This window comes from Garra rufa, chromosome 20 (genome assembly GCF_049309525.1).
Source record: "Garra rufa chromosome 20, GarRuf1.0, whole genome shotgun sequence".
Taxonomy (NCBI): Eukaryota; Metazoa; Chordata; class Actinopteri; order Cypriniformes; family Cyprinidae; genus Garra; species Garra rufa.
The window spans coordinates 27,924,817-27,952,441 of NC_133380.1; the positions used below are offsets into that span (position 1 = coordinate 27,924,817).

Here is a 27,625-nt window from a genome sequence, read left to right on the forward strand (position 1 = left end):
GTACCTTTGTGTGATTTTCTAGTGTCTCAGAACAGAACAAAATAACACTCAGTATAGTAGTAAGAGCCATATTTATGTGTGTGTGTGTGTGTGTGTGTGTGTGTGTGTGTGTGTGTGTGTGTGTGTGTGTGTGTGTGTGTGTGTGTGTGTGTGTGTGTGTGTGTGTGTGTGTGTGTGTGTGTGTGTGCGCACCTGGTATTCATCACGTTATGGGGACCAAATGTCCCCACAAGGATAGTAATACCAGTAAAATTTGACCTTGTGGGGACATTTCTTAGGTCCCCATGAGGAAACAGGCTTATAAATCATGCACAATGAGTTTTTTTGAGGAAGTAAAAGTGTGCACAATCTCCTGTGAGGGCTAGGTTTAGGTGTAGGGTAGGTGTAGGGCGATAGAAAGTACGGTTTGTACAGTATAAAAACCATTACGCCTATGGAATGTCCCCATAAAACATGTAAACCCAACGTGTGTGTGTGTGTGTGTGTGTGTGTGTGTGTGTGTGTGTGTGTGTGGTTCAGGTGTGCAGTTCACTTTTAATGGGGAAATGTATTCTAACATAAGTAAAGGTTTTTGAGACACAGCTTTTTCAGGAAAAGGAAGGAAAAATTCAATGGATAGTATTTTGATTAGTATATCAGTCTTTTTCTTGTTGAGCTTAATATATTGATTTAAAAGCAACAAAAGGCAAAACACCACTGTGTATTTTAACCCTTTAACCGGATTGTATGAAAGTTTATACTTTACATACAGAAAGTGTCAGTCATCTCTTAAGCTACTGTTTGACTTGACTTGCTCTGTTAACTCATTTGCAAAGAACAGTAAGAAAGTAGATACTCCAGGAATAGCACAAGTGCACACACACACACACACACACACACACACACCATTCAAAACACACCTGCCAGGTGACATACAATGCCTGGGTCCACTGGTGCGTATTGTCACATGACAACAGTTCCACCATTGCTGTTGGACCTTACTCCAGACTCCACCCCTTTTAAAGTCACATGGAACAAACTCCTACACAAGCCCAAGGAGTGTCAGATATCATAGAGTTTTCTCCAGAATCAGGTGACACATTGAAAGTCTGATTATTCATAATCGAAACTTGCTGGCTGTATTAGGAAAAGAAAAGCACTGAAAATCCAAAACCTTTGAAGACAGGAAGATCTGCATTTGAATTATAGAGGTGGGTCTGTACTCATTGACCTGTGATGAATGTGGATAATCTACCAAAATGTGTTTTTCATGAACAAAAGAGGCAGCTGTTAAATGTACACATTTATAAGATTGTACTTTTGGTTTAAACACAGTATTTGTCAGCATTAAACAGATGAAGTAATTAAAGAGGGAGTGTAGCAGCTGTTTTGTAAGCCTGTGCTCACTATGTCAGGTGAAGATCCAGTTTGACCACTAGACCTTTCTAGGAAGAAGGAAGTCTTTGTGACATGTCATATCTTAGTGTTGTTGAATGTCACAAGACTGGACAGACAACCATTCAAACACTTTGAAAATACCAAAAAATATATAATTGTTCATTATTATTATTATTATTATTATTATTACTATTGATTATTTATTTATTTGAATATTTTTATTTTATTTTAATATGAGGTCATATTAATAATCTTACAAAGGTTATTTCACTTTCACATTCATCAAAACCCTAGCAAATACTGGATAGCAAGTACAAAATCTATTCATTTTTTATTTTATTTTTTAAATTCATTTAGTTATAGAATTTATATTTTTTTATTTACTTACATAAAAAATTGGATCCTACTTTAAATTAGGTGTGTTTAACTACTGTTTTATGATGTTCAGCTTTAATAATTAAGCATTTGATAAAATATACTTAATATGTACATATATTTTGCAAAAACCTATCAAACTAACATTTAAGTTGAGCTATGGGTGAATTTAAAAGTAAGTTTAAAGGTAGATGCAGAGTTAGATCTAGGGTTAAAGTAAGAGGGATAATTCACCCAGATATGAAAATTCTGTCAATATTTACTCAACCCTATATCTTTCAATAGCTGACAACTTCTGTGCATCTTAGGTATTAAATTATTATTTTAACTTTCATCTTTTTTTGTCCATGCATTAACCACATGAATCATGTAATTTAATTCAAGTTTTACAAAGAGACACAATTGCTTTATTTGATGAGCAAATTTAATTTATGCTTTTATTCATACATTGAACAATAAACATACTTAGAGCCCATTAAATATGGTTGAAATTAAAGCTTAACTGTGCTTAATTCAAATATATTTATAATGTAATATAATTGTGCCTCTTCAGAAGACTTAGATTAAAGAGATGATTACTTTTAAAATGTCTTATTACAGTTTTTTTATGTTTCAAATTTGGTTGCAAGGACTTTCAATGGAGGGACAAAAATCTCTCTTTTCATTAAAAAAAATATTTCTGTTTTGAAGACGCACAAAAGTCTTAAAGTTTTAAACAGTGATGAGTGTGAGTAAATACAATTACACAGTTTTCAATTTTTGGGTGAACTAACCCTTTAAGAGTAAGGTTACTATGTAATTACATTTGTAAGCACATGTGCATCCTGCAAATTTAACTACAATATTAACAACATGTATGGGTATACATTTTGTACATACATGTACTGTATATACATGCAGCATTAAGCCCATTAATAAAAAAAAAAGTTCAAAAGCTGGAGCAGTAATGATACATATTAGTCTAGGACTGTCCTATTGACAGCTTTCTTTTTTTCCTGGGAGTGTAGGAATATTTTGTTTGTTCCGTCCTAGTTACTATTTGACGCACATGACTGCATATACTGGAATTCAGGTTGTTGTGTTTTTTTTGTATGATTCAATGTTTAGGTCTTGCTTTGGTTATGTCAATCATTGCTGAGGAAGTTGATCAAAGTGTACGATCAAAGGTCATTATTTGCAGCACTAAAGGAAACTTGACATCTGATGTGCAAATATGCAGTATATATGTGTTTGAGACAAAAAGTAATCCATCATTTCCTTTTACAAATTTGTGATAGGTAAGTTTATTATTTGCAGTCTAACTATTATTATAATTATTTAGTGTGTTGACTGGATCATTTTTTCCCTCTCACTCTCTTATTATTTTGTGAGGATTAAAATTACTTTTTATATTCACTCTGTTCATTGTTTCCGAATTTTAGACTTTCATTTGATGCTTTTCTTGGACATTGTTTTAGACTGAGCAAGTAAGTGAGTGAGACTGGAAAGTATTTTCACTGCTTTGAAGCCAGGAAAGTCAGACATAAAATCACACAGAAAAAAGTGCAGACTACAGAATTTTAGGACACTGCATATATTAACATCAGGATCAAACAATGAAAGGTAAATTTGGACAAATCACTTTCATGTTATTAAAATAATAATAATAATAATTTTTGCATGCAAATATTTAGATTTGTTTTGTCTTATTTTATATGCATTACTCATGTTTTCTCATATTTGTTGCCTGTGTATATAGTTTATATATAATATAGTATATATTATTTTACTATATATATATATATATATATATATAGATATATAGATATAGATATATATATATATATATATATATATATATATATATAGAGAGAGAGAGAGAGAGAGAGAGAGAGAGAGAGAGAGAGAGAGAGAGAGAGAGAGAGAGAGATACAGTCCTTGGTGTCCCACTGTTAATAGCCGCTTGCCCTTGTTGGTGTGGTTGTGATTATGTAATCATTACCATTCACTTAATGAATGAATCAGTCAATAAGTCAATAAGTAGAACAAATACATTGATCACAAAAGAGTTTGCTTTGTGAATTTGTTCCTTTCAATAAAAAAAATTAAAGCTATACTATATAACTTTTTTATCCATCTTCTAAACATGTTTTTGCCTTACCCTATAGTAAACCATTTTTTTCTTTTCTTTTTTTTACATCATATCTGTAAAAAAAAAAGTAAAGAAGGTTAGACTAGATGCAGCCGAAGCTCTTGTAGCACAAAGCCACAGTAATTGAACCTCAAGCCAAATAGAGTTTGCAGGCAAAAAGAGAAACAATAATTTTCGTAATAACACACAAATCAACATTGGCTTGGCTTTTCAGAAATATGCTGAGTTTACATTGCATCACATTTGTTGTGCATTTACTTGGTTCACAAAACATCTTGGGTTATGCATTTAACCATGGCTCCCCGAGAGGGAACGCGACACTGCATCTTCTAGTGGACAGTTTGGGGTCTGCCTTCAACGGGGCCGGTGTCGGAAACACGTGAAAACACTCGAATCCTATTGGTCCATGTGGCCCGTGACGTAATGGGTGAGCACCCAGAAGTATAAAAGGGCACCTGTTAAACACGTCACCAACTTAATTGTCTTAAGGAGACATGAAACAGGCAGGCCAAAGACATTGCAAGGAGATGCAGGGGTTACATGCGTAACCCGAGAAGTTCCCTTTCTAGGGAACTCGCGCTGCGTCCTCTAGAAAACATTTTTTTGGGGAAAAAATGCCAAGTATGCCATGCCACAGCGCATGCCAGTCCACCTGGTGGGAGAGCACTATGGAAGCGACAGACATACACCTAACCTTTCCTCCAAAATGGGCCAAACCACCCCAGGCTGCTTAACATAGCTTGGCAGAAATGAGAAAGCCAGTTTCAGATCAAATCTATCCTCAGATAGATTTGCTATGTGCAACCTAGTCTCATAAAAATACATACCTCTGGGTATTTTTTAGCAGCACGGTTTTTACGTACCTTACTGCATGTTTCGCGGCAGTTTCAAAAAGAAATGTCCACTGAGTGGCGCTAAAACACAGGTTCAATATGTGAACCCTGGCACGTATTTATTATGTTGACATAGGTACATATTGCTGTGTTTTTATTATGTTGCTTCAGGCATGTATTGCGGCGGTTCAGAGTTCAAATATCCAGGGACTGTTGCTAAAAGTTAATGCTATATCGTGTTGGAAATATACCCTACACCAAACCCAACCCTAAACCTACCCAATAGTGTTAACAAATGCAAAACCAATGTAAAAATACATTTGTTGAAGGCATTTGAATCATCACATTTACATTTACATTTACATTTACATTTATTCATGTAGCAGACGCTTTTGTCCAAAACGACTTACAATTGGGAATACAACAAGCGATTCATCCTAAGGAGGCAGTTCAACAAAGTGCGCAAAAATACCATAGATCACAGGATTCGAACCGGAGCTCTTCACCTCTCAAGTACATCTCTGTACTGCGTGAGCTGCCAAACAAACCTACTGTCTATAAGTTTTCAAATCCCCCTAAGCAGGGGAGCAATCACCAAGCTGGCACACAGCTATCCTCAGATAGCTATCCTCCAGGGGTCCTAACTGAAGATTGCCAAGACCACAGAGAGTGGGTTATTTACCTAAAAAGCCTAACATGGGAGACAGCACAGTCTAAGCAAGGGGCTCAAGGAGACCACTACTTTACCCTAGTAAGGGGAGTAGGCACCGAGGTGGAGCACAGCCATTCTCGAATAGCAGTTACCTCAGAAAAGGTTGAAGATTGCACAGACCACGGAAAGTGGGCCATCTACTTAAAACCCAACCAGAGGGAGCAGCTCTCCTCGAATAGCATTTTCCTAGGCTAGGATTCAGCACTTACTTGAGAGAGCTTGTGCCAAGGGGAACCAAACCTAGTCATGGAAGCCAAGTTACAACACGGCTGCCCTCAGACCGCTATATTTCAGAGCATTGTCAGTTTGAGCTGGAGCATAACTATCCACAGACAGCTACACTCTGAGCAGGGGCTGTTCACTTAAAGCCCTGAAGAGTGGAAACAATCTACTCAGCCCAAACTTAATAAGTAGGATTCAGAGGGACCGCCCAATTAAAAATAACCAGAGACCTGTGGAGGCAGCCCACTCCTGAACCAATCTTGCTTAACACAGGAAGAGACATTCCCCATAATTAAGCTCAAACAACTATGTTCCAAAATATATCCACGCCCAGCAAGACTTTCCATGTGGCTGTGCCTATCTAATGTGAGAGGCCAGGCTGAATATAGCTCTGTTCGTGATCTCTTAAGATCGGGGCTGAAACGACTTTGTGCTCACACTTCATTGTCATAACAACCCAAACACAATCTGTGGAATATAACAAATCATTTAGAGAGGGTATGCGAATCCCGCAGATCAAAGCAATCACCGCGAGGTGTGGCTACGGAAGAACGGGGCACAAATGAACAATAGAAACAAACGTGAGCATTGTGACTTATTACAATGAGCATGTAACGCTGAATGTGCATGCTCAATAAAGCGCTATCCACAGGACCCGATGATGCAAAAGAGCACCTGGAACCTGCCAAGCACTCGAGCTCACAGCGGAAGCTTTTAAAAGGTCTGTCCTTCTTAAACTTTTCTGCAAGCTCAAACCTACAAACCCTGCGATCTGAGTCTTCGCCATGCCTCGGCAGCAGTGGGACCAGAACCACAAGACACAGACTCTTGTCCCTCATCCCCCTTTTTTTTTTTTTTTACACCTGTTTCAGACACCGATCCTGCTGGTGGCAGTCCCCAAAGTGTCCACTACAGGATGCAGAGCGAGTTTCCTAGAAGGGAACATTGGTTATATTGTTTACCAAGTCCATTATCTCTAAATAAGTTACTACATTTTGAATACAGGTACACTTTTCCTTTTGTCCCTTTTTCTGTTAACAACTCCTCCTCACTGTCTGTGAATGGCTTATGAGATTCATAAGCCATAATGATTTAAATTGTTAGTTATCACAAGCAGTGATATTTGTAAGCAGGGGCTATAGAAGACCTGCAAAGTGCTTACAGTGGTCCTAAAAATGTGCCAGATGTGAAGGTGGTTTACATGTTGATGGCTTTAGCTTGTCCTGTCTATGCAAGTAGCAGCTGAAATTAATGAAAAAGTGGGGATTGATAAATTGGGATAAGTTGAAAGTCTGCAGGACACTGACCCTCCAGGACTAGGGTTGAAGAACCTTGTAATACAGCATCTTGTATGTATGCATTCCACATCTTTAAAAAAGAAAAAAAAAAAAGAAAGAAAAAAGAAATGACATGATCTGGGCTGCATTTCACAAAAACATTTTTTAAACATAAAAAGTAAAAATCAGTTAATTCACACATATGATACTTGACATATAATGATGTCATAATATACTTAAAATTTAATAAAAACTACCATATATTAATATTTGTATTATCAAGATTGTGCAATAAATCTGATTGAAAATGAGTCTAGTTTAATAAAAAACTAGAGTCTAGTTTAATAAAAAACTAGACTCATTTTCATTTTAGTTGAATTGCAATGTTAAGAAAAGTAATTTACTGAATTGTTGTTCGAAGAAATTTGAATTTGGAAGAACAGGTAATGCATCCTGTTTGTTATTTTACCCTGGTCAAAAAAAAATCCCTATTATATGTACCTATTCTGATATTAAGGCTTTTCAAACATTTCTTCAGAACTTCCAAACAAGGCTTTGTTAACATTTAAAGACAAACTTTGCTTTTCTAGGTGTCCTGTTTGCAAGGAATGAAACTTAAATTTGAACATCAGTCTCTTTGAGGTTTTTTGGTAGATGCAGTTGTTCATGACGAATAAGATTTGTGTCATATATCAAAAGCCACTGCAGATATACAATAAGTTGTCTTCGACTTTAGCTGTGATTTAACTGATCTATGAGATTTGCAGTTGGGTGATGCATGGAAAATAGAGACATGAGCACTTTCTGCTTTCCAGAAGGGTGCTCAAGCAGTGTTTGTGAATTTTATTATAGAGGAAGTGGATTAGCTGCAATATTTATATACACAGACACTTTAGATGTTTCATTCATTACTTTACTGCTTTATATATCACAAGTATGCACAATAATGAAAGTTTATAAGCCCATACTGTTTAAATACCAATAAAATTGGGTCTTTTTATCTGTGTTATTTTACTTAGGTTTTTACTCAGAAAACATAGATTAAACAGAAAACACATGTCATCGTTGTCATCTGTGAATCTGGCTACTCACAAAACAGCTGTCATCATTAGAGCTTGTAGTCACTCTGCAGAAACTGCAGAGTTTCAAAGAGAAACATTTCTGAATGTCACCTTTTACATGTTTGCTGTTCCAATAACTGTTTTGTGTTTCATATTTGATTTTCTGTTTGGCAGAGATGGATGTGGGGCCATTTAGCAGAAAACAGTGGGCATCACAGTCATTACGGATCACAGCCAAAGAGCTCTCATTGGTTGGGAGCCGTGGCAAGAACAATGCCATCACTGAACGTTTTTCCAAGTAAGTGACATTCACTTTTTCTCTTCATATTATCAGTGTTTATCACATGACTATGGGAAATACTTAAAAAAAAATGTCTTTATTTGTAAAGATAATCTAGATGAACAAAAAAAAAATGCAAGAATCATACATTTTTGCTGGTCACACAGCTTATTTTCTGCAATAAATTTTTGTTAAGTGATGCTAATTAAAAAGAGTCACAAGAGAAACAACAGAACAACCTGACAACCTGAACAGTTAAAAAAATTGTCATAACATTAAAATGTCAACATAACCACTGAAACTATAACCAGAGAAAACTCATATATATATATGTAGCCTTTTCTTTTGTCCAACATCAAGATTTTATGTATTTAAGGGATAAATTATAATCAAATAATGTCAAATATATTAAATATTTCAAACCAACACTGTAAAAAAAATGCTGTAGTTCTGCAGCTGGTTGCCAGTAACTTACTGTAGATTTTTAATTTATGTTATTTACTGGCAACAGTTTGTTCAAAGTTAAATGAACATTAAACATTAACAAGTCTTTGTCTTTACAGAATAAAACTATAAAATAACAACCTACTGCAAAGCATTCTGGGAACCAGAAACCTTCATCAACCTTTTTCTGTTTTTTTCCTTCAGATTTTGGTTCCCAGAATGCTTTGCATGAGGCTGTTATTTTAGTTTTATTCTGTAAAGATAAAGACTTGTTAATGTTTAATGTTCAATTAACTTTGAACAAACTGTTGCCAGTAAATAGCATAAATTAAAATCTACAGTAAGTTACTGGCAACCAGCTGCCAGTAATACTGTAATTTCTACAGATTTTGTTTACAGTGAACTTAATCACTTAAACAATGGCTATTATTTCTCTAAAAGAAAATGAAATGTTCATGGAACGTCAGCTGCAGAACCAGATGTAAAACTAGCACATGTAATGTTAGTTTTGTACATGCTTTTCATCATTTTGACCACCAGATGGCCACAAAGTAAACTATGCTGAAAAGCTTAGAGTCGTGAACTGATTCAACTATACAGTGTGTGAAGGAAAGCTTTGCATCTTCACAAAGCTTCTATTTGCTGTTATAGAGAACATAACTATATGATAGTCATCAGGATTCAAAAAGTCGTCATGAACAAAAATATAAAATGCAACAAAAAAAAATAATCATTCATAAATTACTGAATCTTGACAATCCAAAGAATTTGTCATGATACCGGTCATTAAATGATGATACCAATCATCACAAATGTCATATGAAAAAATATTGTATCTGCCGTGGTAGCTGGGATCTTTGGCAAACATTTTTTTTTTTATTTCTTTAAAGTTTTTTTTTTTTTTTTGACAATTAGGGATTTCCTATAACACTGGCATGATAGTTACATTGAAACTTTAATTATTATGTGAATAAATCTTACTAATGCTCAGTTATGGATTTTTTAAAGATATTATATATTTTGTTCATAGTAAAACAGATACAACACCGGTTTGCTGACATAATTCTTATGGTCCTCAAATGAAAGCAAGGAAAGGAAAGTTGATAAATGCTTGCTGCTAGTGCCAGCAGGAGCAGCAATTTACCAAGCAATTGGACCAACATTCATATTTTTTTTCTTTTTAAAATCCCCATGAGAATGCTCTAGTAACCTTCCACCACTTTCAAAAAGGTTTTCAGGTATTCCAGGTGATAGTGATAGCAAATACTTATAGTTGTTTGTGTATATTAAACCAAAAGAAGAAAATATATTCTAATGTTGTTCAAAAATGTTTAGCTTGATTGTGATTATGATACCTAACATTTACATATACATTTCTTTTTATACTTAACTTGTTTCAGATATCAGAAAGCTGCTGAGGAGGCAAGTGCAGAGAAGAAAAAATCAGTAAGTTTTACTGGTTTTACTACAATTTATTGTAATGTTAAAACCCATACAGTCTCTATATTTTGCTATATGAAAAAGAGAATAAATTCATTAACATTTATACTTTTGTGTTTCATAAGACATGAGACACGTTGAGTAAATGATAACTTCACTGAAAAAAAAAGATTTTTTTTTTTTTTTTTCATTTTTGGTTTAACTATTTTCTTTACACATTTGACGTAAAACATCAGAATCAGTTCAATACATTGTCTGTTTCAATTTTTTTAGAAGGCTACTCAATGTAATGATAGGTGGTTTACTTTTAGCTCTCAATAGTTAGTCATCAAAAACATTAGTTTATATGCAGTCTTCATGTCCTGTCTTCCATTTTTTACAACCTCATGTATCCTCATGAAATAGACAGGAAAGAGTTAAATTTCGTCACATGCATCATTTCCTGTATGCAGGTTTCACTGCAGGCGCCTTTTAATCATCTCCCACCCCTCCATCTCACACACATTCCCTCTTCCCCCCCTTTTCCTTTCACTTCTCTTTTTTCTTCCTTCATGTGGGCTGTTCAGTTGGGCTGGACTAGTTCTTAGAAGTTTCTTGCCTACTGCACATCTGGTAAAGCTTTATCACTGATGTCCAGCGCCCAAGGAGCTCGGAGAAAGCAGAACAGAGAAAAGACATAAAGAGCGCCCTGTCCATCCAGGTCTTTCCTCTCATCTCCTACAACTTCTCTTTCTGGTGTCTTGTTTCAGCATGGTTTCACAAAGACTGTTGCATGAATGCAATCCTCTATCTACTGAGCCTGTCTTGACTTGGAGTAGCGAGACATTATGCGGTAGAAAACAGCCATTCTTTGTTTGTATCGTCTATTGGACAGTTTCAACATTTTTAAACATATACAAAAAGAGTTTGGTGTCTGCATTCTACTCGGCATGTTGATGGTGATGTAATGCACATTGAAGAAAAAAAAACTAAACAAAACAAAAAAACAACAACTATAAAAAAGTTGATTCTTAAATACTTGTACTAAACCAGTAATGTAACAATGTTTGGTGGCTTGATGAGTATTTTAGGGGCAGTGTGTCATTTTTGGGTATTTAGTGAGTGCTCTAGTAGTGATTAAACGTTGACTGTGGAGATGTGGTAAGTTTTCCTGGACTGTTGTAGCCTCGTGTGGAGGTTTTGTCCCTTGTCTCATCATGTTCAAACATTTTTCTCTTGCCATAGATTATCTAGACACTTCTGTTCCAAACAAAATTTCCTAAAATACAGTTCTTAACTCTCAAATGTTTTGTTAGTTAATTAGTAATAACTCATTTGTGTAAAATTTACACTAACCATCAAATTAAGTTTCTTCTTTGTTTTCCATTTATTAATTTTACTGCTTGAAAAAAAACTTCAGTTAGTTTACTACTACTACTACTACTACTACTATTATTGTTATTTTTTAAATAGTTTTATTTTTAGATAATGATAATAACCCTGCAAGGGATATGCTTAAATTCTTTAAATAAGGTTTGTAGACAAATATAAATGGTTTTGACTGGATTGATTTGGGCTTTCCACAAGTGACAAGTGAAGATGGTTGAAAGATTGTCCATAGTGCAGAATTGTTATCTAGGGTGGTTATTATGAGGACTGTTCAATCAGAGATTTGATTTTTGACATAAGATATGAATGATACATTATACATAATACAGGAAAGAAGTTTACATTTAAAAAATAAAGGTGCTTTGAAAGGTTTAGAAGAACCATTTGTGGTTCCACAAAGATCCATTTAATCAAAGGTTCTTTAAAAAACATCTCTTTCTTACCTTTTTATAAGAACCTTCTTTCGCCACACAGAACCATTTGTAAAACAGAAAGTTTCTTTAGATGTTAAAGGTTCTTTTTGAAACCATGTAGACAAAAAATGTTCCTCTATGTCATTGTGAAGCACCCTTTTTTTAAGAGTGTATGTTATTGAGGAGAGTTGTAATATTAATTTTATAAGTAATCAGGCTTCTTTGCCCTGTAAGTAGCACTCTGTCAATGCTCTAGCAACCACATAACAACTCTCTGGCAAAACCCTAACACTCTGAAAAGAAGCCCCACTCTTTCTCTTACAGAACATGTAAAAGTAGCTCACCACAGGTGTTGCAGATTTAATAACTTTTACTCTTTCTCAGTCTGTTGACAGTGTGCATCTCCGATCAGGAACTCTGAGTGTACTGAAGAAACGGTGGGAACAGACACATCAGGAGAAACCTGCTCCTCAGTTGAGTGTGGCACCTGTGAGCCTGAAAGCTCAGTCTGCTTCCAGCAAACCCAGCAATCCTCCAGAACCACCTGCTTCCTCAAGAAAACTCATGCGACAGCCCAGCCTGACCCAAGAGTCATCCTCCCATGAGAGACCTGCAAAAATAAAAGCAGACATGGAGACTAAACAAAAGAAGTGTGCAAAAGAAGAGGAAGAAAACAAGACTCCATCTGATCCATGTTCTCCTGTGGAAAAACCAACCTTGCCCCTTAATAACCTCAAAATGATGTATGAAAAGGGCATAAGCAAGGTGAGATAGTTAAAATTAATGAATTAATGTCATTACCTGTCTCTGTACTCTTTATATTTGACTTTCTGTTGCTTTGTGTGAGTTCAGATGAATCTTATTCATTCATTAATCAATTTACTTGTACATAACAACTTAATATGGATATATGGTCAATGGATCTGTAAGTGGGCTTTACCTCCCTTTACTGAGTGCCCATCCCCCATTGTCATAACCAGGGGCCTGCCATGTGCTCACATTCCTACTTGATTCCTTGGACTCTTTTGAAATGTCTCATTCCATGTTAGCGTTGAGATAGCAATCTGCTCTCTGAAACTGACACTGACTTCATAATAAGCACAATAAGCTGCAATTGTTTAGACAATGAAAGCACATTAGTAGAAAATCTAGGTTTTTTTTAACCCGTCAAAAAATATATATTTTAAATTACATTTTGGTTGAAGATAACAAAGCTCTGTAGCACACAATATAAAATCTAAAAACTATACCAAAAACACCATACCTGTATAAAATTATAATTAATATATAGAAACCTCTGTTACAACCTTATATACCTCAAATACATTACACTTATAGACCTCGTATACCTCAAACTTGGGTCATTACGGACAATTAGTGTTTTATTTGACATTGTGAGAAAAGTAATGTTGCACATTCCAGGCTCAGGATACATTTTCCTTCCTGAAATACTTGAAAGTAGTTCTAAAATATTTTCTAAAGAACATATTTTATATGTATATATATATATATATATATATATATACTGTGGCGGGAGGGACGAACGACAGACACAGTGGGTGTGGCGTCAGGCCTCGGAGAGGCTTTTATTAAACAGAAAATGAAGGGAAGTGTCCAAAAGGGAAATAAAGTGTCCAAATAAAAGGGGATCTGGTGTCCTCGTTGTGAAGGGGGTTCCGTGAAGGAGGGGCAGTGTTCAAATGGGAAGGGTCCAGGTAAGGGGCGGAGTCCGGCGGCCGCACGCGCTCCCCGCTTAGGTCCGGAGCGCGAGGGGCGGCGGCATCTCTTGCAGCAACGTCCTCCTTCTGCTGCTCTGCGGCACTCCCGGGGGATTCGACAGCCCGGCAACCTGGCCCGTCAGCCGACTAATGGGTGCGGCGTTCGTCCGGACACACGGGGTCCGGCTGCTCGTCCTCTGGCGGCGCTGGCTTCCTCTTCACCCCTTCCTGGACCCACGAGGACACCAGCGTGCATGCACGTGGGAGAGACCGGTCTCCTGAGGAGAGGTGCGCTCGGCATTTAAACAGCGGCGGTGATGAGGCTTCATTCCATTCAGGTGCTCCCCATCACACGCCGCCAGCCCGGGATGTTTTCGCGCCCCTCCTCTCCCCTACACACCCACTCCCGTCGGGAGCCTGGAGAAGGGCGGCGAATAAGGGACGGGGTGGTGATGATATTTAGGGGGGAGGCAGCCGACTCGTCACATTCCCCCCCCCCCAAGCGACATCCCCGTCATCTGGTCGCCGCCCACGCAGGAGTGCTACCTTCCTCATCCAGGCTCCAGCGGTCGGAGTGGGCGGGGATTCCTCTCCAAGGCAACGCTCCCTCTCGCAGCGCACCGGAACAGGGACAGAAAAACCGGCATTTAGTCGACAGCCTCAACCAACCGCAGGATAAGTGACTCAATCTGAAACATCACTTACCCCTTTTGCGGCTGGGAGGCCGTCTCCGTCGTATCTCCGTCCCCGTCCGGGTTTTCACGAACTTTTGCGAGCGAGAGGGGATGACGTCATCAGGTGTTGCCCACTGCGCTGTCTAAGCCCCGCCTTGCCCGCATTCTCCACCACTGTGGCGGGAGGGACGAACGACAGACACAGTGGGTGTGGCGTCAGGCCTCGGAGAGGCTTTTATTAAACAGAAAATGAAGGGAAGTGTCCAAAAGGGAAATAAAGTGTCCAAATAAAAGGGGATCTGGTGTCCTCGTTGTGAAGGGGGTTCCGTGAAGGAGGGGCAGTGTTCAAATGGGAAGGGTCCAGGTAAGGGGCGGAGTCCGGCGGCCGAACGCGCTCCCCGCTTAGGTCCGGAGCGCGAGGGGCGGCGGCATCTCTTGCAGCAACGTCCTCCTTCTGCTGCTCTGCGGCACTCTCGGGGGATTCGACGGCCCGGCAACCTGGCCCGTCAGCCGACTAACGGGTGCGGCGTTCGTCCGGACACACGGGGTCCGGCTGCTCGTCCTCTGGCGGCGCTGGCTTCCTCTTCACCCCTTCCTGGACCCACGAGGACACCAGCGTGCATGCACGGGGGAGAGACCGGTCTCCTGAGGAGAGGCGCGCTCGGCATTTAAACAGCGGCGGTGATGAGGCTTCATTCCATTCAGGTGCTCCCCATCACACGCCGCCAGCCCGGGATGTTTTCGCGCCCCTCCTCTCCCCTACACACCCACTCCCGTCGGGAGCCTGGAGAAGGGCGGCGAATAAGGGACGGGGTGGTGATGATATTTAGGGGGGAGGCAGCCGACTCGTCACAATATATATATATATATATATATATATATATATAAATATATATATATATATATATATATATATTGCCATATCTGACGGTATGGTGGCTATCTTTTTCCGATGCAAACTGTAATAAGCATACATTTGTAGAAATTACTATCTGTATCTATAGTGAAAAGATCATTTGTCCAGTGTAGTGTTCTTTCATTAAACCTCATTCAAATCTACTTTATCTTACTCTTTTTAAGCGTATTCACAGAGACTGAAAAGTAATAAGTAATAAGATACATAAAGAGTTTTTTAAACAAAAATAACAGTAATGAATTTACAGTAATGAAAATGATTTTTGACATTATGCTTTTATGGTAATGAAATCTGAACAAGAAAATGTGGTCAATTATTAAGAAAAAACTGATGCCACGATATTACCAGTAATCAAGAACAGGTTTCATTTTATTAACTTTGAGAACAACATTATTAATACTGTTAATTTGGTTACGAAAAAAATTACCCAGTCATGTTTCATGAGATTTCACCAGGGAGATTCAAATGTTTGTTTGTATTTATTAATGTGGTCTATTAGCAAGTTTCCTAGTTAGCTATAGCTAGGTGGAGTGACTATGTGCTCTGAGTCATGTTCTTTAAAATTCCACAAACCAAAGGGGTGTGATGCAGAGACAAGTATGTCTATTGTTCCATCACAGTGAGGCAGTTGTTTGAGCGGTATCTTGCCTCCCAAAACACTGGTTGAAAAGACAAAGGAGTCCTGGGGATGGGTGGATGGAAATCACACACCACTGGCCACAAGATTTAAACATTATGTGTTAATGTGAGACTAGTGTAATAAAATTGCTTTCGTACCTGTGCAAACCCAGTAACTAATAAAATACAAAATTAAAACAAACACTTTAACAAAAAAATGCAAGCCTTACATTTCTGCTTTTAAACATATTTTGTTTAAATAAATTAATTGTAGATGCAAGCTGCCTTTAATGGACAGTTGTGTTATAAAATGCTATAATTATTCTTATAATAGTTAGAATTAGGTATTTCAGCAACGTACCTCAATAAGAACACATCCAGTTTAAAGGCACATCCACCTCAATCACTAACAAAAGACTGCATGTTAAATATATTCAACTGGATTGGCAGGGCGTTGGTAGTTCTTGTGTCTGCTTACATACTTGTGTGTGTTTTAGCACTAAAGGTTTATTTGTTTACACTTATGCGCTTACTATTTTGGTGCTGTTTTATAACTGAGGAATCAGTCTAAATTTAAAGTGTGTGGTGAGTTAATGGCTAGTTTTTAAAAGAAGGGTTACTGACAGAACCTTACAAAAATGTTTTAATCCTATGCCGTCATGCTCACCTTGGAACACGGATAACATGTTATGCCACACTCAGCTATAGTATTCCCCTCTGTTTGCTTCATGCTTGTATTGTATGCCACTGATGATGTCATGGCACTGGTATGCACATACTGTTTAAATCTCTGGAGGACTACAAAACTACACTGACTACACTGTTTGTTTCTCCATTTGTCTCCTTGCTTTTTTTCCTTTGATATAACCTGGTTAATTGAAACATATTTATGTTCTAACTGTTGCCATTGCTGAATTTCAAATACAGACATAATGTGATTTTGAAATTGATCAGAGATGGAATCAGCCTCTGAAAGTTTCCCAAGGGTTTTACAGCAAATGTTCCAGTGGATGCATAGTTGATGCTATTTTTGTGTTTTTTCTTTCTATTCTTGCATGTGAATGCCATTCTTGTGTGCGCACTACAAATTTCTATGTCCTATAGAGACAGAAGCTTTCAATCTGTCACTGGTTTACATGGTTTGTACTTGATTCCTCAGGTGCAAACAGAAGCGAACTGCAGCTCAGAGGATGTGGACACACAATTGGGCAACAAAGGTAAATACTAGAAAACATACACAATCAAAATAAAGGATCTTTCATGTCTCTGTATGATGCCTAGCTCCTAAAAGAGATTATTTTTTGTTTAAAAAAATAAATAAATTCTGTCATAGGTACACCCAGTCTGAAGCGCAGTGGCTCTATCAAGGACAGGATGGCGAAATATCAATTAGCGGTCAGCAGACAGGCTTCTTTTACTGTGGCATGCACTGTGAGTATGTGTCACAATCTAGGCAGGAACACACGAACAACGACGTAGTAAAAAGACGTACATTTAATAAATCTAACGGAATACAGGAGACACAGGAACATCAGGAGATAACATCAAAGACCGACAGCATTGAGGGGAAAACACACACACTAAATAGACAGACTGATTACACATACAGGTGGAGACAATGAGGGAGAAACCAAACACACTCTGAACTGCGGGGAGAATGGGAGAAACCAACATGAAAGTCCGGGGGTGTGACATTACCTCCCCCTCCCGGAAGGCGTGTCCTCGCGCCGACAAACGGGAAACAGAAAACAGTCTTAGGAGGGGGTTTCGGCGGAGGACGGACTCCCGGGAGGAGGGTAAGAGATGGAGCCCAGAAAGGTGACGGAACAGTCCATGGAGGTGATGATGGAGGGAGGAGCCAAGGAGGTGACAGGAGGGGGCTGGAGCAGGAGGAGCCAGGTGGGACCCAGAACACAGCCATGACGTAATCCCACGGTGGAGCCGATGGAGGGAGGAGCCATGGTGGAGTAGGCTGACGACTCCATGGGGCCGACCGACGGAGGCGGAGCAGGTGGTGGTGGAGCCCGAGGCGGAGACGGAAAGCCGATGATCTTGGGCAACGCCGCGGATCCGGAGGGCCAAGGTGGAACCCAAGGCTCTGGCGACCAAGGCGGAGATGGAGATCCGGAGATCCGCGGCGGAGCCGGAGCGACAGAGGGCCGAGGCTGTGCCCGCGGGAGGGAGGAGGTCCACAGAGCCGGTGGGACGGAGCGACGAGGCACAGCCGGAGGAGTAGAGTCCAGAGGCGAAGGTGGGGTGACGACTGACCAGGGCGGAGCCGGAGTTACGATGGAGCCCGGTGGAGCTGGTGGATCGACGGGCGACGGCGGAGATGAGGGAGCAGAGAGCCGGGGTGGAGCCGCAGGGTCGGAGGGCCGAGGCGGCGTCCAGGACTCTGAGGCTGGAGGCGATGGTGAGGGATCCTCCAGCCATAACACCGATGGAGACTGGCAGACCCGCGGTGAACCCACCGCACAGATGGTGGGCTGAGGGTGAGCAAGGGGACAGACAGTAGACAGGGGGAAATCAGGAAGGCTGGGCGGAACCAGCGGAGATACAGGACGGCTGGACGGAACCAGCGGAGATTCAGGGTGGCTGGACGGAACCAGCGGAGATTCAGGCATAGACAGAAAAGGGAGGGTGGGTGGGAAATCCAGGCAGACAGGTATATCAGTGACAAAGTCTATTAAGTCCCCAAAATCTTGTTCCAGCTCACCCTCAGTGGTGGTGCAGTGGGCAGGGCTCTCTACCGCCCTCTCTTGCTCCACGAAGCACTCCACCGTCGCGGATGTAATGGCCGGCTCTCGCACCTGGTCGGATGTTATGAACCCATCGGCACTCCATACAGCTGTCGCTTTCCGTCTATGATGGGTTCGGGCTCGTAATCCACACGTTGGGGTGGCTGGCTGGGTTCCTGGTCTGGAGTGGCACTGGCGAGATTGTACTTGGAACAGGCGGGAAACGAGGGTTTGTTTCTCGCCAGTGTCCACTCCACAAACGCGGCGAAGTCTGCTCGAGGGCCATCCTCGGACGACGACGCTCTGCATGACGCGTTGAGGCTTGCATCATAGAATGCACAGAGCGCGTCATCCGGGTAGCTGGTGGTGTTTGCTACAAGCTGGAACATGACGGTAAATCCCTCGAGCGGTAGATCCATCGCCACCATCGAGGATGAATTCTGGTCGGAGGAAGGAATCCATGGCGGAAACACAACGGAAACAAAAAGACTGGGAAACGCAAACGTGAAATAAAAACGGGGTATGACGCAAAAAAAAAAACTGTTTAGGTCGGTCTTTCTGTCACAATCTAGGCAGGAACACACAAACAATGACGTAGTAAAAAGACGTACATTTAATAAATCCAACGGAATACAGGAGACACAGGAACATCAGGAGATAACATCAAAGACCGACAGCATTGAGGGGAAAACACACACACTAAATAGACAGACTGATTACACATACAGGTGGAGACAATGAGGGAGAAACCAAACACACTCTGAACTGCGGGGAGAATGGGAGAAACCAACATGAAAGTCCGGGGGTGTGACAGTATGTTTGCAATATGTACAGTACACATTATGTACAATTACAAAGAACATTTTAGTTAATAGCATGTTTTTATTCTTGTGCATTTGGAATACATTTAAGCATTGTCTGTTGTTTGGTTCTTTATTCAGCCTTAAACTGAAAGGCTATCTGGAACAATATAGTTTCACAGAATAATTTCACAGCTTAATACCCTTTAGTGGGGACGCTCTCGTAAACTGACTGGATCAAGATCAATTCTATACATTAAAGCCTCTAATGGCAAAACTAACCAGGGAGGATGGAGCTACAGCTGTGGCCACCAACTTACAATTGGAAAGGGGCAGATTATTGCTACCTATGGTGTCCACAGGCCTCTGCTAAATATAAAAAACTCTTAATAGCAACCCAAGCAAAGGGAGCATATCAATCAATCACCTTTATTTATACAGCACTTTTAACAATTCGGGTTGTGTCAAATCAACTTTACAGTATTAAATAGGACAATAGTGCAAAAGTTCCATGTTGCTGTCAGATTTGCAAAAGACTCATCTGGTTCCCGTGGTGTTGCGCCAACGGCTGTCTAGGTGGGAAGTTCTTTACTGATGATCCGTCTCCAGGGCTCATCTAGTTGATGTGGTCTCCACTGACATTCAGGGCTGTAGAGGTTGTCTCTAGATGTTGATCCACCATCTGGGCTGGGGTACGGACTGGATCCGGGTGACTGCAGTGACCATCTGATCTGGATACAGACTGGATCTGGCAGCTATACGGTGACCTCGGAATAAGAACAAAACAGACTAATATTAGCGTAGATGCCGTTCTTCTTACGATGCAACAAGTACATCGAATGTTATGGGAAGTGTTCTCGGCTCCGGTTGACCTAATTAATGCAGCCTAACAATCCTTTAATGGATATGGATTATAGAAATGTGTTAATGTGTTAAGTGTAGGCCAGGTTAAAGAGATGTGTCTTTAATCTAGATTCAAACTGACAGAGTGCGTCCCGAACATTGTTAGGTAGATTGTTCTAGAAGTTAGGTGCTTAAATAAGAAAATGATCTGCCGCCCGCAGTTGATTTTAATATTCTAGGTATTATCAAATTGCCAGAGTTTTGAGAATGCAGAGGATGTGAGGGACTATAATGTGATAAGAGCTCGCTCAAGTACTGAGGAGCTGAACCATTAGGGCTTTGTAAGTAATTAGCAAGATTTTAAAATCTATACGATGTTTAATAGGGAGCCAGTGCAGTGTTGACAGAACTGGGCTAATATGGTCATACTTTCTGGTTCTAGTAAAAACTCTAGCTGTTGACATCGAGAGCATAGGTTGTAATTTTGATTTATTTTTTGAGATGAAAAAATGTGGTTTTGCAAATGCTAGAAATGTGCCTTTCAAACGAAAGATTGCTATCGAATAACACACCTAGGTTCCTGATGACAGAGCAGCCATTGAGTATTAGACAGTGTTTTAGGTTATTACATGTTACATATTACATGAGGTTTTAGGCCCAATAATTAACACCTATGTTTTTTTTTTGTTTTTTTGTTTTTTTCAGAATTTAGCAGTAAGAAGTTACCCGCTATCCAGTTTTTTATATCAGCTATGCATTCCGTTTTTTAAATTGGTATGTTTTGCCGGGTCACAGAGTAATATACAGCACAACAGTGAAAAGCTGTTCCTGATGATATCTCCAAACATGTAAAGCATAAAAAGTAATGGCCCTAGTACTGAGCCCTGTGATTGATATGATACCTCATAATTTCCCCCACAATATCAACTCTTCCTCATGGAGATCGGAGAGAAATGGAAGACTCACTAGAGTGCAGGCCAATCGGGAGCACCGGGAAAATTCCTGTATTGTTTCTAAGCGTTGTGATGCAGTGGCTGTATTTTGAGTCCAAGTACACCTTAACCTTAAATCACATGTAACAAATGCATCATGTTGTTTTATTTATACATCACTAGATAAGTTTTATAGTGTGCTGATTTGGAGTGATTATCATTTTATTTCAGGCAAGCCAGTCAGAAACAGAGGAAAGTGTTCCCTGCATGGATCATAAGGAAATTCCGCCATCTGCTGGTGATGGACAGAAAGTGGTACCTTCTCATTTCTTTCTAAAAAACAGTTTACATAAACCAATAGACAAACTTCTTTTTAGTATATGTTTATCAAAATATTATTTAATATGGTTTATCCTCCTTCCTCTCTGGTTTGATACAGAGTACACTCCCCAAGTCAAACTGTACAAAGATCAATGGTGAGTCCATGATTTTTCCATTACAATTCAATACTGAATGATACTATGCAAAGTAAGAAAATACAACCCAGATCAGCGGTTCCCAGCGTGGTAAATAAGGAACTAATTGTTTAACAAATAAACCAATCTTACAGTGTTCTTAAATATCACATGCTTGGAGTGCTAAAAGAAATACTTCGATCTCATAAAATAAATCATTGTCTTATGATATTGCTCTTTGGTCCTGACATGTCGGCCCTCCCTGTAGAATCGCCATAGAAAATGGTAGACCACACATATGTACAGTATATAGTGTACAGTGTGTAGTGATGATCTGTCATTTATTTGTGTTTCCTTTAGGAGAGCATGTCCAAACAACAAATCCCAGTGCTGCAACTCCAGTATCAGAGAACAAGGACCTTCTTAAAGTGGCCAGGGTCAGTGGTGTTCAAAACCACTTCTATTTATATAAAACACATAAGCTTACTTATTCATGTTCATACAAAGATTCATTTATATATATATATATATATATATATATATATATATATATATATATATATATATATATATATATATATATATATATATATACACACACACACACACACACATATATTAATATATCATATATTTAGTTAATGATAACAAATACATTATAGCCAAATAAGGCAAATATAAAATAGTTTGTCTGTGGTAGAGTATAGATTGTGAACATTAAATTCCTTTAAAGATTTTGAGACAATCTGCTAACTGCTAGTATGGAATATGAGATTTTATACCATAGTAATCTGATTTTCACACTAAATACTAAATTTCATTGCTAATAAGATGGTTATAACTCTTGTGTGTCCCTGGACAGAAATTTAATATGCCTACTCAGGAAAGATGTGTGTCCTGCCAAAAGACTGTTTACCCACTGGAGAAACTGGTTGCCAATCAGCAGATTTACCACAAGACTTGCTTCCGCTGTGCCTTCTGTAGTACCAAACTCAGGTGAGTTTTTTGTTTTGGGATTTCAACACAAAAATATTTTTTCACCAAGAAAATTAAAATTCTGTCATCATTTACTCACCCTCATGTTTTTCCAGACCCATAAGACTTTCGTTTAACTTCAGAACACACATGAATATATTTTTAATGAAATCTGACATTCCAGCAAGCAACCAGTTTAGTATATCTTCTCAGGGGACAATACTATAGAAATTAAACTTGGATATATTTTAGAGTAGTCAATGTGCAGCTTGTATAGCAGTATAGATTTACTGTCCCCTGAAAATTACTCAACATACAGCCATTACTGTCAAAATAGCTGGCAACAAAAGTGAGTACACCCTAAGTGAACTTGTCCAAAGTGTCAAAAATTTGTGTTAGCACTATTGTTATTTGGTACTGCCTTAATCATCCTGGGCATGGAATATTAATTGGGCATATTAATCACATACATTAACATGTAATTTCCTTCATATGCTTCATGTGGCAATAATATTTCTTTCTTTTGTGCCCCTCTTATTTCAGTTTGGGGACTTATGCTTCCCTACATGGCAACATCTACTGTAAACCTCACTTCAGCCAGCTATTTAAGTCTAAAGGCAACTATGACGAGGGCTTTGGTCATCGACCACACAAGGAAATGTGGACACCACAAACAAACGAGGAGAAACCTGAGGGAGGTGAAATCTCAAAGCCCTTCATGGCAGACTCTGTGCCTACAGAACAGTTGAACCCTAGAGTGGAGGAGTTACGACTGGCCAAATCCACTGATCTGACTGCAGCTCTAGAGACAAAAAGTCAAATGACCAGCTCCACGGATAAACCACAAACCACTTCTGTGGAAACAAGAAAACTTAGAGTGGCTTGGCCACCTCCTGCAGACAGTGATGGAAGCTCCAAAGTCTCCAGTCCAGCCACTGAAGTTGGAAAGGGTTCATCCAAGCTTTTCAGAGCAAAGTGGCCTCCTGAGGAAGAAGCTCCACCTGCTCAGCAGAGCCCTGAAAGAGCAGAACTGAAAAGTCTGCGGCGTAGTTCCTCACTCAAAGAGCGGAGCCGTCCCTTCTCTGTGGCACCAAGCCTGGCATTATCCAATGCATCAAAACAAGACGCTCAATCGTCTCAGAAAGTTGCTTTAGTCAGACGAGGCTCGCTGGAGGAGCTTCGTACACGGTCAAAAGTAAAAGCAGAAAAAACTGAGGTGAAAAAAGAGGCAGAAATCCCAGATGAAAAGACAAAGGACAGCGGCAGCCAATCCAAAGAGAATATTGGGAGTTCTGCCAAACTTGATAAGAAGGAAGAGATGCCCTCTTCTATTCTCAAGCAGACACAGCAAACAAAAAAGGAGGTTGAGCCACAACAAACAAAAAATGAAGCTGATCTACAACAAACAAATGAAAAGTCTCAGACTCAACTAACAAAAAAGGAGCCTGAGCTGCAAAAACAGGAAGTTCCGAAAGGTTGTGTTGAAGATGAGGAAAAACCAGTGAAATGCTTAAGCACTTCTCCTGAACTCCAGTCTTCCCAAGACACATCGTCTCCACCTGTGGAAGAAAAAGCCCATAGGACATCCCAGGATGTGGGATTCTGGGATGGTGAGGAGGCTGAAGAGTCCCTGACTGTAGAGGAGATGATTAAGAGGAATCGCTACTATGAAGATGAAGAAGACGAGGAGGAGGAAGTGGCAATAGTTTGACAATATATGTCATCAATCGCTTTCATTTATTATTTACTCTGAAAATATAACTGGTAGAAATTCAACATAATGAAAAAAGCAAGTACTTTATTATATTATGACCAAGTACTGTGGTACTGTACATATTTTCTTTAACCCTCTTTCTTGAAACTATTGCTACTTTTGTATTTTGTTCTTTGCCATCCATGTTTTTTTTTTGTTTGTTTTTAAATCACTATCACTATTATAATAGCCTATCACTATTATTATTTCTTAATCTAAAAATGTTTTGAGCTGATTCCAGCTAACAAATATCTTGACATAATCTTGACAAATCTCTTAAGCCTTAGTTAATCATTAAAGATAACAGCCAAACATGTTTTTGGGTACTCTTCTAGTCTATATTTTAAAATATTTTCCACTGTTTTAATGATTATTGGAAGTAAACAATAAACATTATTTCACTGAAACTGAATTGGGGATATAAAGTGCATAATTTCAGTTTTATATTGAATGATAAATGTTAAAGACATTTAACATTTTATGTAAAGTTATATATAGTACACAACTAGTGTTGTGCCTTCGACAATGCAAACTTTTTTATTATTATTATTTATTTGATAAAATGAAAGAAAATTATGCCATTTCAGAAGTGTGAGAATTAGAGCAAAAAAAGGAAACGTTAATCATGTGCATCAGTGCCACATAAATCTTATATTTTTGTGCCACATTACCGAATTCTAAGATTGTAACGGCTAGCTAATATATAGAATGGCATTAAAATGCATTTATAGGCAGTAATACAGTGCGCTCCACTAATATTGGCACCCTTGGTAAATATGAGCAAAGGTGGCTGTGAAAATAAATCGGCATCGTTTATCCTTTAGATCTTTCATTCAAAAAATTCACAAAATTCAAACCTTTCATTGAAATAAAACGATGGAAACTGGGGGGGGGGGGATCTCATTATGAAATAAATGTTTTCCTCTATTTCAGGTTGGCCACAATTATTGGCACCCAACTTTTTCAACGTCCTTTTCCCAAAATAACAGCTCTGAGTTTTCTCTAACAATGTCTAATGAGTTTGGAAAAAACCTGACAAGAGATCAGAGACCATTCCTTCATACAGAATCTCTCCAGATTTATCAGATTGCCAGCTTCTTCCCAGGTGGTTCTTCTCTTCAGTTTCTACAGGGTTCAGGTCAGGGAACTAGGATGGCCATGGCACAAGCTTCATTCTGTGCCCAGTGACACATTTTTGTGTTGATTTTGATGTTTGTTTTGGATCATTATCGGGATGGAAGATCTAACCACAGCCCATATAAGATTTCCAATAGAGGCAGTCAGTTTTAGATTTTTTAGCCATTGGTATTTGACAGAATCCATGATGCCATGTATCTAAACAAGATGTCCAGGATCTCTGGCAGAAAAATAGGCCCACAACATTAAACAGTATTTCAACCATGGCCATGAGGTACTTTTTATCTCTGTTTGCACCAAACCCATGTGGTGGGTTTGTTGCCAAAAAGCTCTTTTTTTGTTTGTTTGTTTCACCTGACCATGTTTAAAGTTCCAGTTGTGTGTGACAACTGAATATGCTGGAGTTTGTTTTTGGGTGAGCGAGGAAGATTTTTTTTTAAACCGTCTAAAAAAAATGTGGTGATGTAGGGGATGTTTGATAATTAGGGGCTTTCTGACCCCAAGACTTTCCAGCTGTGATCCTTGGAGAGTCTTTGGCCCCTCAAAGTCCCCTCTTCACTGTGTGTTAGGATGATATAGACAAAATTCATTATATAGATTCATTCAATCCCACAATGCAGCGCAAAAGTGAGTGTACAACTATATCAACTATGCATTCTGTTAGGTTTTTAAATTGGTATGTTTCACAGGACTGCGAAGAAATATAGAGCTGCGTATCATCAGCATAACAGTGAAAGCTAACACCATGTTTCCTGATGATATCTCCCAAGGGTAAAATATAAAGCGTAAAAAGTAATGGCCCTAGTACTGAGCCTTGAGGTACTCCATACTGCACTTGTAATTGATATGATACCTCGTCATTCACTGCTACGAATTGATGCCGGTCAGGTAAGTACAATTTGAACCATGCCAATGCACTTCCACTAATGCCAACATAATTTTCAAGTCTATTTAAAAGAATATTGTGGTCAATAGTATCAAACGTAGCACTAAGATCCAGTAGAAATAGAGAGATGCAACCACGATCGGATGACAGGAGAAGGTCATTTGTAAGTCTAATAAGAGCAGTCTCAGTACTATGATATGGTCTAAAACCTGACTGGAAATCCTCACATGTACCGTTTTTCTCTAAGTTTAGCATATAGTACTGTTAGTTGCAGTACTAGGCCTATTTTAGTGTTAATGACATCTTATGGCATCATATTTCTGGATCTTGCTCTATCTGAAACACTCTTTAATAATTTGAATATTATTTTGTTATTAAAATTGTTGTAAATTATTCCACTGGCTACAATCCTGGTTTTGAATACTTCTGTGCTGACTCATTTGAAATTAACTTAAAAATGCAACTTAACTTTCTTACATTTGTTTTGAATCAGGGGTGCCCAATCCTGCTCCTAGAGAACAACTTACATTATTCAAGGAAACTGAAACTTGATTATCCTTTCTCATAAACCTTAGTTTTAAAGTTATTTTCAGTGCTGTTATTGTCAATGTGCTTTATAAATGTATGTGTCACTCACATTCTATTAACTGTAAGTTACTTTGCAACAACATGTAAACTAACTCTCATTGATTTGCAAGTCAAGCAACTCTTATTAGAGTATTAGTAGACTGTTAAATTTGGGTTAGGACTAGTAGAATAAGTTGACATGTATTTGCAAAGTTACTTCTAGTCAGTCTGTTGGAAGATCAAAATAAAGTGTTATCATATATTAGACAGTCTACTGATATTCTAATGGCTGGTAAATGACATAATTGCAAAGTTAATTAGAGTTAGTAGAATGTCTAAAGTGGTGTCATAATCCCGGTCTGTGTGTGTTCTGTGTCTGTGTTTTAAGGACTTTTGTTTTGTAGTTTGTGTCTCATTGTTTACTGCTTCCCTGCCTCTGTGCTCCCTCATTTGTTGTCATGGACACTCATTGCACCACACCCACTCCCCTGTTAGTTTCTATGGTTACCAATTAGTTCATTACCTCTGTCTTGTGTATAAATAGTCCTTGTGTTTCCTCTGTGGTTTGTCAGTTGTTAAATGTGTAATGGTTGTCTCTTGCCCTTGTCTGAGTTCCGGTACTCTCTGGATTTTATTGTTTTGTCATGGATTCCCAATAAACTACTGCATGTAGATCCTCA

At 39.0% G+C, this 27,625-nt stretch overlaps 1 protein-coding gene across 3 annotated transcripts; it reads left to right on the plus strand.

Annotated features, from left to right (window-relative positions):
- Positions 1–1,050: 1,050 nt before the first annotated feature.
- lima1b (LIM domain and actin binding 1b) lies at positions 1,051–27,625 on the plus strand. 3 transcript variants are annotated; one of them, XM_073825931.1, is made up of 11 exons: positions 1,051–1,190; positions 8,163–8,286; positions 10,113–10,158; positions 12,318–12,698; positions 17,019–17,076; positions 17,193–17,290; positions 21,404–21,487; positions 21,612–21,648; positions 21,988–22,064; positions 22,490–22,623; positions 23,146–27,625. In XM_073825931.1, exons 2-11 carry the CDS (start codon positions 8,165–8,167, stop codon positions 24,311–24,313), a joined length of 2,205 nt encoding a protein of 734 aa, XP_073682032.1. In that variant the 5' UTR covers positions 1,051–1,190; positions 8,163–8,164; the 3' UTR covers positions 24,314–27,625. The 3 variants fall into 3 exon arrangements, with proteins under 3 accessions (XP_073682032.1, XP_073682033.1, XP_073682034.1); XM_073825932.1 differs by having other exon boundaries at positions 17,193–17,254; XM_073825933.1 differs by lacking the exons at positions 1,051–1,190; positions 8,163–8,286; positions 10,113–10,158 and adding an exon at positions 10,715–10,852.

Coding starts and splice junctions, on each gene's coding strand:
- lima1b (XM_073825931.1), top strand. CDS start 8,165: ATGGATGTGGGGCCATTTAGCAGAAAACAGTGGGCATCACAGTCATTA. Junction 8,287..10,112: donor ATCACTGAACGTTTTTCCAA/GTAAGTGACATT, acceptor AACTTGTTTCAG/ATATCAGAAAGCTGCTGAGG. Junction 21,649..21,987: donor AAACTGTACAAAGATCAATG/GTGAGTCCATGA, acceptor TGTTTCCTTTAG/GAGAGCATGTCCAAACAACA.